A 12,227-nucleotide genomic window follows, 5' to 3' on the forward strand; every position below is an offset into this window, starting at 1 on the left:
CTGCTGAGTTTGACACCACTGTTTGCCTAACAAAAGTGTTCCAGAAGCTTCGGGAACGGCGTCCAAGAACTGGATTGCGTGGGATCCTGCTTCATCATGACAACGCTTCCGCACACACGGCCAAAATCACAATTCAGTTTTTAGAATCTACGGAGGTCAAACTTATGACTCATCCGCCGTATAGCCCTGACCTGGCCCCGTGTGATTTTTTTCTGTTCCCCAGGATCAAAGATCGCATGCGTGGGAAGAGATTTTGCAGCCCTGAAGAAGCTGTAGTGGCTTACGAGAATGAACTTTCAACACTTGAAGAAAAAGACTGACAACACTGCTTCCAAAAGTGGTTTTCGAGGATGCAAAAGAGTGTACAGTGTAATGGTGAATACTTTTAGAAAATGTAAGTGTTAAATTGATGTTAAGTATGTAAGTTATTTCACATCTCAAAACTTTCGTAGTGACCCTCGTATTAGCTACAGATAAAACTTTTCTCAATAAAAGGCGTATTTTGTACAGAACTTTTCGTATAGTAATTATTTTCCCGTAGTATCTGCTCAATGTGAAACTAAAACCTGTAAAGCCCACACTGCATACTCAGCTTATTAAGACCACTTTTGTTCATAATAGTGGAAAATGCTTAAAATCTTAGATTTTAAATTTAATACAACCCTGTTTACTTGTACCCTGTAGCTCTATCGAGAAATAAATTGTTGTATAATTCTAACAATCTCTTTTGCATTTTAAAGGGGGTGCGGTGGTTTAGTGGTAGAGCTTCACCTCCGGTGATTGGGGTCCCTGGTTCGATCCCAGCTCGCGCCCTGTGCATTTTGTGGTGGACAAACACCGTGCTCGTGGGTTTTCTCGGGTTCTACCGTTTCCTTCCACTTTCTTCATTCCACCATTTCATTCATTTCTCATCATCACTGTCTCCTTTAGCCTAACCGGCATATCCGTGGGACGTAAAACTTAAAAATTTCATTTTTCTCTTTTGCATGTTTGGAATATTTCGTTTTACACATTCATCTATAAACTACAATCGATAAAATTTCCTTTCTATTTAACACAATTAAAATATTGTATGTAATAGTAGACCCTATAATCAGTGGCGTATTTAGGGGGGTTCCGGGCTTAAGCCCCCCCGAAATCTTACTTACTATAGTAAAGTATATGAAATATCTTGCAGAATTTTCACATTTTGAGGCAAATCCCCCTCCCGAAAGTTAGCAAAGTCCTCCCCGAAACAAAATCGTAAATACGCCACTGAATATAATAATAAATTATCAACAATGAAACAATCCGTTCTCAACAATGGAAATATGAATATTGAGGCCCTGTTACTTCCGTAAAAAGAAAAATATAAAGTCTATTGTTATATCTTAAATCAGTTTATAGTTTTAGAAGCTGAGTATGTTAAATGTACAGTTTGAATCGTCTCAGGAACAACTATTATTTCCATCTTAAAGCTCATTCCGATAAAACATTCAACGAACAATGCTTGTCGAAGACAGAAGCTAGCAATGATTTTTTTTCTGATGCTGAAGCGACATTAGTTTGGTACACTAAATAATAAATAAAATAAAATATATGGTTTCTAACGTATAATAAACTGGTGCACTGTAATTTGAAAAAAATATATAACTAGCTTGAGTTGGTAACAGTGTTAACAAGATGATATCGCAGACTACGACAAGCAACATTGTTATGTCAATATTTGCATGGTGTAACATTTAGTTGTGTATATTTATTAATTTCGAAGTTGCAAGGTCGTATGAAGATAAATGACCCACCATGTACGTGATCAATCCGACTTTCATGAAAACGGGTACCGGTAGTTTCGGAACTGAGTAAATGTGATACGTCAGAAAGAAATTCAGCCCATGGAAATATTTTAGCGTATAGCGTAAAGCGTTTAGCTAATCACTTAAAGTGTGATTTTATAGTAGTAGTAGGCATTGGTGCTATTCTAATTTTTAACAACCTGTTCTCTATTATATATATATATATATATATATATATATATATATATATATATATATATATATATATATATATATATATAAGAAAAACTATATATAACTCCTCAAGTCCTCGTTTGGAGACGCGAATAACACTACATGGCAACGTCGCAGATAAACAATTCCAGAGAAGATCTACCAATCTTTCAAATAATTACATTGATTTTTCCACATGAAAGTTAAAGTTGGCACTAGCACCACTTACAATCATAGCTGCTTGATGGATTCGCAGAGAAATGCTAATCGTTCCAAGATAATCTGCGACGTTGCCACATAGTGAAATTATTAATTTCTATAGCGGCTGATGGAAGCCCTGGAGTGTATGCCATTATAAAGCATTTTTGCTTAATTTTGACCTAAGAATAACGATCTGTTGTTTTTAGAATACCCGATAGATAGAACGCAACGCAAATTTTAACAACTTGAGTTCGAACGAAGAACTCTTTCTATTGTATTTTATACCGTCACGTTCAAAGCTTACTTTAGTAGGGGAAAACATATGACAGAAAATACAATAGTGTATTTTGTTAGTAAGTGTTAGTCAAAGCTTTACCAAAATCAGTCTTTCGCTCTCTGAAAATTTCAAGCGTTTATTCTCACCAATACAAATATGGATCACTCAAAAGAATTAACAATTAACACCTGGAAACATTTTATTGAAGTGACTGGAAAACTTCTTTATCAGTAGCTTAAGATAAATATCTTGGCTCTCCCCCATTCAAATTTCTATCTGCCCATTGAATTGAAATAATTCAAAGTTGCTTGATTTCACAATACAAGCGAGCGGGAGAAGTACAAAGGTGTTTTTACATGGGGCATCTCCAGTAACTCTTTCTTGACCGGTGAGTACAAGGGTCGATATGGGTATGTAGAAAACCGTTAGGTCTGTAGGTCGCGAATAAGTTGGTCTTGATGTCGCAAAGTGAAGTGTACTCGAACAGCAGTCGAAAAACCGATCGACGGTCTGACAATGTTATAGTCACTTTTCGAGTCACCGCGCGTCACTGGAGAGGCTTTCGGCGGAAATATATGGATCCATCCTCATCTCGTGACTCTGCTGCGTAATTCTATGCCACACATCACCCATCAAACTACAGGGATCCAGCTGGATCCTCATAAAAAATAAAGAGAACCGGCCCAAAAGCACGGATTGTTACACATGTGGGGGCGCGTATTTCCGGTGACCAACGGGTCCCTCGGCCAATGTTAATACGGAAGGAACGTACAGACACGCTAGTTTCCGAATATGCAAACCCTGATGTTGCATTTGAAGTTGTTCCTGTGCCACGGCCCAAAACAACCTGACAATGCTGATCGCTCCCGGCTATTTCGACCCATGCCTCAGGTGAGCTTGGTTTGTGTGTATGTGTGTCAGGGAGCAAATTGATTTCTGCCTCCTCTCTCATAACACACTACTAATTACGAGCCTGCTGAGTATCACAACCAAGTCCAACAATGGGTTTCAGCTGAAACCAAACCAAGCTCAGCTGACACTTGACTCGAAATAGCAGAGAGCGATCAGCAGTGTCTGGACGTTTTGAGCTCTGGCGCTGGAGCAAATTCAAGTGCGACATCGGGTTTCCATATTCGGAAATAAACCTGTCTGTCCGTTCTCCCTATACCCACATTTCCCGGCGAGCTCGTCGGTCACCGGAAATCCACTCCACACCAAGTAAACAATCCGTGCAACTGGTTCGGTTCTTGTCACTTCTTGTGAGAACTCTGCTGCATCTCTGTTGTTTCATAGGTAGTCTGCGACATAGAATTACGCAGCGAAATCAGAAGATGAGGATAGACGAAACGATCTCCACTGGAAGCGTCTCTAGTGGCGCACGGTGACTCGAGAAGTTACTACTACACTGTCGGCACCATCGATCGGTTTTTCGACTCCTGTTCCAACACATCTCACTTTGTGACATTGAAACTAACGTGTTCGTGTCCTACACACCTACCGGTTCTCTACATACCCATATTGACCCTGATACTCATCGGTCAAGAAAGTAGGGAGTCAGCAAGGCATTGAGTGAAGATGACCTTTATTTGGCTCCTTTCTTTCACTCTTGGTTGGGTCATGCGTTATATATACATGTGAGTGTTTATGTCTGGGTACAACAAACGTGTCTGCGAACTCGAAATATTTTAACAAAATGTTATGGCGAACCGGTGCGAACATGCTGAATAGCACTACTAGTAGTAGAAGAATGTAATCTTATCAATTGTACAATACACCAAATCAGACCTCCCCAACATTTAACGCTATGAAATAGCAGTCTAAACTATACCATTCTTGTGAAGAGGTTCATGTCTCAGCAGCAGATTATTTAGCTGTATACCTGCGATACAGATCATGGTGTGCTAGATTTCCTCCTACATTCTCATTCGAGTTAGTCTTTTGCTTCAATATCGTCAGGCACAGCAAGTAAAACGATAAATTAAAAGTTTCGTTTTGGTTTCTTTCATATGGGCGTCTGAGACCCTCCGTTTTGTTGTTCAAAACAAGTTGAAACATGTCTTGTTAAAACATTATTCTCTTCTAATAGTCGACGGAACATATTCTTCCCACCTTTCTTCTCTTTACCACCATATTGTTTGTGATGATTTCGAAATCGAAATAAGACCACGGGTGTTGAGATTATGGAAAAATCATTTGGTTATGATTGTAAATTGTTTCAAAAACTGATTGAGTTGTTTGGTTAGTTATCACATTAGTTCTTAATTCCTTGTAATAATCCTGCTCAACGTTTGGGAGCGTCTATCCTCTAGGTTTTTTTTTTTTTTATCCTTGCTGATGTTATTCAACGAGTTATTCATTCCGTCATTATATTCTATTCTACACTATTGCACTTGACACGGCTAACACACAGCAGTCTTGGTTAAATTTCCTGTAAGTAGCCGCCACCCTCACTTTACCTATATTATAAATCAAGACACATATCTCTATTTTTGAACCAAGAACTTTTGTAGTTCGCAAACGTGACTCCGCTCTACACCGTATCGCAAAGTGCTACTCATTATCGATTAACACAAGACAGTTACAGCGCATGCATGTTTAGTGTTTCCAACTCACAAATGATGAGTGTAGGAGTACATGAGTTTTCCAATTATTTTCACAATTATCTCTTAATATAAAAATCATCGTTATAAAATATAAAAAATTGGAGATAGGAGAATGTGTTTACATGTAATTATAATGGAACCAATTCATACTGCGCCTCAGTAGCAGAAAAACAACTTTATCCACTGTATTAAATCCAGCTTACGGTTTTTAACGTAATTTTCTTGCAAGTTTGAGATATGATGTATAAAACTCATAGGACATTTACTTATGAACTCACTAGTTGAAATTGTTTTATTCTATTCGTATCTTTTAGTTTCAAAATCATTTCATATATTATACTCCACGATTATTAAGCAACAAATGTAATATATGTTATCCTTCATTGTGCAGTGCTGGCAGGAGAGTATAAGCAGATGAAGCGATACATCATTGACCCCAAATGTAATTCATCTCAGCTGCAATCTTGGATCTATCATATTATAGCAAACGTTATTTTATTAAAATCAGAATACGTTTATAATATGCTAATAATATATAAATTTTAGCCGAAATACACTTTGAGTAATATGTGCTGCTATTTTCAAATGATTTTTCTATTTAATAAATTAAATAGTAGTCATCATAAGAAAAGCCATACAACACTAGTCATAAAAGTTCTTTACAAATTATGCTTAATGTGTTGATGTGTGTCATCGTCTCACATTGTCTCGATATCGTGTGCATACATTAATAATATACAACCAGCCTATCCCATACCTTCCTTCCAGTTTCTGTCACATGGCAACTGAGCCGTGAAATGTCTCCTGCAGCAATGACATGGCTCTGAGAATACAGTTCATTACGTACCAAAGTTCCATATATTTTGTTCTTCAAATATCATCCTAAGAACAAATATATGGAAGTAGGTAAGGGAGCCAGAGTGAAATTTAATTATGCCTCTCCTCACAATCTAGCATCCAGAAAATTACTAATCCAGGCAGATACAAGCATTGGGAAGACAGTATATAATTTGAAAAAGTCGGCAGAAATCAATAATTTCACAAGGAAAAAAATAGCGGTGGAGGTGTCATTATTCAAAGTACCATCCATAAGCACAAAGTCAGTAACATGTGTGTGCATAAGGCTACGCAGACTACAACCTTCGTACCTCGCAACAACTTTTCGCGCAGCCCCATTAGTGTTGACATACTTAAACAGGTTGCGCAATTCACTTCATTGTTAACAGAAAACAGTGCTTCATCTCCGCGTAGGATTGTGCACATTTGATGCAGGCTCACTGGTAAAACTAAACATGCGTTTGAGGTTCATACACGCTTAGATAACGGAGAATTTCAGGTTTATAGAATATCATTTCTGTTTAGATAACTTACAGACAATGGATCCTTAATTAGTGACACTAACTAACTCTATGGTCTATGGAACCCGGAGATTCAATGCCGCGTTAACAAAACCTCTCCACTAACTTCTACCCTTAGCTAAATCGATCCAGTTGCTATTTTGTATTCCTATTTCTGTAAGATCCATCTTAATATTGTCCTCCCATCTGGGACTAGGTCTTCCTAATAGTCGTTTTCCGATTGGTCTCCCTGTTAACCCATTACTGCCCCTTGGCAACTTAAGTTGCCACGGCAATTTTTCGTTATAGCGCAGAAATTCATGGATTGACGTTGCAGGTTTTAACCAGGAAGTTACTTTGGAGTCTGTTTCGTTATAGCATCGTTGCATTTTCTTTGTATGATATATTGACGTAAGGTTAGCATTGTTTTTGGCTACAATGTGTTTTGAGGAGAAAGACTCAACTGGATTGATTTCAAAGACTCCAGAAGGAAGGATTGAAGGTCTATAAAGGAAGGATTAAGTTGATTTTAAGAGTTATGTTTTCGCAGTGTATTTTGTCCTTCAAAATTGTAACTTTCCAAAATTTTCCCTTTTTTGAACATGTATGTGCCATTTGGCAACTTAAGTTGCCGGCCTAAAAAACAAGAAAAAATAAATATTTTTCAAAAATATTCTAATTTATATTTTAGAGTACTATTAAGACCAAATAGGCGAAAAGAAACTTTTCAAAATACCACTGGGGAATTCTGGGCACTAATGGGTTAAGACTTTGAAAGCATTCCTACTTTCTTCCATCCTGGCTACATGACCTGCCCATCTGAGTCTCCTAGACTTGATGACACTAACAATATTCGGTAAATGTAGTTTCTCGTTCTGAAGTTTCCGCCATTTCCCATTCCCGTTCCTCTTGGGTCCGAATATTCGTCCCAGGATCTTATTCTCAAATACTTTCACTCTACGTTGTTCCCTCAGAGTAAGCGAATATGTTTCGCAACCGTACAGAACAACAGGCATGATTATCGTTTTATATATTTTAAGCTTCAAATTTCTCGACACTTCCAACAAAAACTGAAGCATGCTCTTCTATGGGCTTTTAACTAATGCTACCAAAAGCGATGAAGATGTAACATACATTGTTACTGTTGTAGTCATCCACTTCAACATTTCTCACATATGTATGTATTACTGCTGATCTGCAATTTCTTTGTACGCTAGAATACAGCAGTATAGGTAATTCATCGCATATCTTGGTGTCTGCTATTGGAATGGCTGCAACTTATCTTCTAGCTCGTCCCCACATTAGTGAATATGTTGGACTGTTGTTCATCATGTTAGTACAGTACAACTTAAATATAAAATGTAATACGTATTTTTATACTAATAAAGTGATGTTAAAACAATTGTCCAGTATGAATCCAATGCATTTCATATATCAAATAAAATACTTGCTTGCATTAACACTATATTTGATTACAGTCCCTTATGTTGCTATTTCTAGATTTTGTATAAAAACTATGACTCAACCTTTACGTTCCTAAGTGCAGGCTAGCTTTGGCAAGAGTAACATACGGTCATGGCAGGATCTCCTACTGTATTCAACACTATATTGGAAGATAATCTTCATCATATTGAGCCATTCTAACAGTAGCTTAATTTAAAATGGTTATATAATAAATATTGCTTACCTCATCTGCTATACAAACACCACCATTTTTTCTTACGAGTTCATAGGCCTTTTTTAAATAACCTTTAGGAAACTGAACTGTTCCACCAATTCCCTAAGGATAGAATATTACATTAGCTTTTGTTCATAATAACAATAATAGAGTTGTAACTAAGACACAATATATTTCTAAATAATTAAAGTATAATACACACACACACACACACACACATATATATATATATATATATATATATATATACCGTGACCGAGAATTATCTATACAACTTTACGACGTTACATTTAAAGAAGTTAAGGTGATATTTACATGCGGTTTGTTGCATTCAATGCAGAAAGTCTTAAAGTTTTTTTTCTTTCACAGGCGGTTTTGTGCATTCAATGCAGAAAGTCTTACAGGTTCTTCTTTTGTCTTTTACATGTTAGCAAACAATAAATGAAGATGTGGACACCACAAGAAAAAGCACAGTGTGTTGCCTGGTACATAGAAACGAAGTCGGAGACTCAGGCGCAGCGGAATGTAAGGACCAAGTATGCACGTGATCCTCCAACCAGAGCTACAATTAAAGCTTGGTATAAACAATTCATGGAAATGGGAAGTGTTCTGCACCAGAAAGGAGCTGGAAGATCAAGTACCAGTCAGGAAGATGTGGAAAGAGTGAAACAGGCCTTTGTGCGTAGTCCAGCAAAATCTGTTCGCAAAGCGGCGAGAGAATTGAATATGCTCAGGCTACGGTTCATGATGTTCTTCATAAACGGCTGAAGCTGCACACCTACAAGGTGCAACTCCTTCAGGCCTTATTGCCAACCGACAAACCCAGACGTACTGACTTTGCTTGTTACATGCTGAACCGCATTGAGCACGATAACCAGTTCCTGCAAAAAATTTGTTTCAGTGACGAGGTAACATTCCATGTGTCTGGGAAGTTGAACAGGCACAATGTTCGCATATGGGGATCCGAGAACCCTCATGTAACACGTGAGATGGAGCGCGATAGCCCTAAGGTAAATGTCTGGTGTGGGTTAATGCATAATCGCATTATTGGACCCTTCTTTTTCGCTGAAAATTCAATCACAGGTTAGGTCTATCTGGATTTGCACCAGCTTTATGTCATTTCTCAGTTGGAGGATCTGCAACCAAACATTCTGTTTCAACACGATGGAGCTCCGCCACACTGGTCTTTAGAAGTTCGAGAATACCTGGATGAGGTGTTTCCCAATAGGTGGATTGGTCTCGACGGTCCGATATCATGGCCTCCGCGGTCGCCGGATCTGACACCGCTGGACTTCTTCCTGTGAGGGTACCTTAAGAACATCGTCTTCGCTACGAAGGTAGCAAAGCTTGAACAGCTAAAGCAGTGTATCCTTGCTGCTTTTCAGACAGTAACTGATGATTTGCTGCAGCGCACATGGGCTGAAATTGATTTTCGTCTGGATGTTCTTCGTATCACACATGGTGCTCACATAGAGGTGTACTGAACAGGTAAAAAAAACTTTAAGACTTTTTGTATTGAATGCAAAAAACCGCATGTAAATATCACATTAACTTCTTTCAATATAACATCGTAAAGTTGTATAGATAATTCTCGGACACCCTGTATATATATATATATATATACGTCATAGCTTCATTGTATCTGACAAAGGTTTTTCTTTCTGAAATTTATATTCTCTGAATAAATTCACGATAAAACAGGTACATAAATATTCAAAAGCATAAGGAAATAAGTACGTACATACTACAAAAACTGTTCCTAGAATTACAATATTTTAAGATTTTATTAACGTTTACGTTTCAATTTGACTTGATCTGTATTAAGCATAAATTGTTCAATGCCAAAACAGGATCACTTACTACCTCCGACTAATGGATAGGGTTTGATCATATTAAGTATTTTAGAGGATTGTTCTTTATTACGAGAATGTGTCCTAGCGTTCCAACGAACTTCTTTGGGAGGCAGAATTGTCTCATTGTGTTAATTTATGAATTTCTGTTTAACTTTCTAATTTTTAACTTTATAATGAGCAATTGCCAAGAAATGAATTGCTCTGTCTTAAAAATGTTATATCAATTGACGATACTTATATGTCGTGAGAATAATGCCACTAACTGACATGGTAATGAGTAATTACAACTCATTTAATGTGACTGTGAGCTCCTATGCATCAAAATTAGTTTCATTATTTGATGTGCCTTCACATTGTGGAATACAATGTGTGTTCCTACAGAGAATTTTCTAATGGAAAAATGTCCCTATTACTTGAAACGAAAGTATCCCTATTTTATTGACAGAAGTGCATGAACTCTACCATAAAATAATGAATCATGTATGTAATAATTCAGTTATCATCAACTTATATACATTTTATACTTGTCCTATCTGTAATTATTTTAATGGGTCAAAATAGTTGTATAAAGGTAGCAATCAATCAGAAAACACTTTCAATTGTAAAGCGGAAATAAAAAAATAGTATTCATACAGTGCTCAATTCGAGCATTATATTTTCTATTTCTGCATAACCTCAAACAAATAGCTAGAATCTAAGAAAATAAACGATTTTCTATTTCTCCGTCTCCTGTCTACGTTTCTGAAAATAATTTTTGATGAAAGACCTGTACTTTTCATCATCTTTTTGAATTTATTAATTTATGCATTTGCTGTTGGTTCTCTATTAATTATTCGTTTCTATTAGAAAAAACTCCTAAATACTCATGTATATCAATAACTTTTGAAGTTATTTGAATAGATCACCAAGAGATCCCAATAAGTGAACGCGTATCCTTAACTTGGGAGCAGTAACCGTCGCAACTTAAGGGAACAGGGTGGCTCAGTCGTAGAGCACTTACATCTGATGTGTGGTGTCCCTGGTTTGATCCCCGCCCTAGTAAATATGTGATGGAAAAAATCGTGTCCGTGGGTTTTTCAGGGTATTCCCGTTTTCTTCCACTTTATCATTCTACTAATTATTCCATCATTATTCACTTGCTTTAACCATCATCTGCCTTCGCGTAAAAGAGCATAACATGAGACATTAAAGTGGAACACTTTATTTCATTTTTTTCGCTACTCAGTTTCTTAATATTTAATACCCAATACTTAACAAGTTACTATGTGAACATTGCAAGCTGCACAATATGAGCTGTTCTGCTCAAATGAGCCTTAGACAGCTTACATGTGCAACTGTAGCATAGTTGACATACTAGACTATACAACATACTTCAAACTGTGCGTGATAATCGAAAAAGCTAAAAAGGCAACTTTTGAAATGATACTGCATCCAGATCTTCACTTAAGCTCCTTATGATTTATGCTAAAAGTACGTGACAAAAGATATATTCAAAGAAACACACGAGCTTCAGAAAGATATCGTTTCAATGTGACGATAGAAAAGTGTCACAAGCCACGAATTCTACCTGAAAATGTGGAAAGTATATAGCAATTTCTGCATATGGAACGTGCCAGAATAATCCAATTTCTTGTGACATTCGTGAACATGGAATACGAGACAATACAGGAATTACGTAATTTCAATTACACTAATTTGCTGCGAAATTCGTGTCCAGGCTTTCTTTTGACTCCCAAAATGTGTAAGAGCTGGTTGTAGTCTCTGCACGTGCTATGGAAAACCTATCCTTCATCTCAACACTAATTACTAGAGACGAGGATGATCCAGAAACAAAAAAGACAATAATTTCAGTTTCAGAGCTCAGTATCTTCCGGACTAGAGAACATAAGGCACGGCTGCAGCATTAAAAATATCATGTTCATCATTAATTTCTAACATTCAAGGAGATGTGACCCGTAAATTTCCTTCCGAAGGTAAAACTTTCAACACCAAGTTCTACAGCATCCTCTCGCAAATTACAAGAACACTGTAAAAGCGGGGTATTTGATAATAAATTGTGATGACTTACTTTCATACTGGAATCTCGTAATGGGTGAGCTTTCTATTCACAACAACATTATCACACTTCCGAATCGAATGTACTCAACAGAATAACTTCTTTACGACTTCCTTGTATTAACATTGTGGTTAAGTTGCCATCCCTTTGATAGGAATAAGGGGAAGCATTGGGAATCGAATATGAATCTAATTTCCAATTCGCCATAACATCGGCATTACTTTAAACGCTTTAAAC

General features: G+C 37.1%; 1 protein-coding gene across 3 annotated transcripts in view; it reads right to left on the minus strand.

Annotated features, from left to right (window-relative positions):
- Window positions 1–12,227, minus strand: part of LOC145675582 (alanine--glyoxylate aminotransferase 2, mitochondrial) — a 110,175-nt gene that overhangs the window by 27,991 nt on the left and 69,957 nt on the right. For all 3 annotated transcript variants that reach the window (XM_081746107.1, XM_081746105.1, XM_081746106.1), the window contains exon 7: window positions 8,091–8,183. In XM_081746107.1, the coding sequence (XP_081602233.1) occupies window positions 8,091–8,183 (93 nt within the window). The remainder of the gene's footprint in view (window positions 1–8,090; window positions 8,184–12,227) is intronic.

This window comes from Thermobia domestica, chromosome 18 (genome assembly GCF_964235325.1).
Source record: "Thermobia domestica chromosome 18, izTheDome1.hap1.1, whole genome shotgun sequence".
NCBI classification, from domain to species: Eukaryota; Metazoa; Arthropoda; class Insecta; order Zygentoma; family Lepismatidae; genus Thermobia; species Thermobia domestica.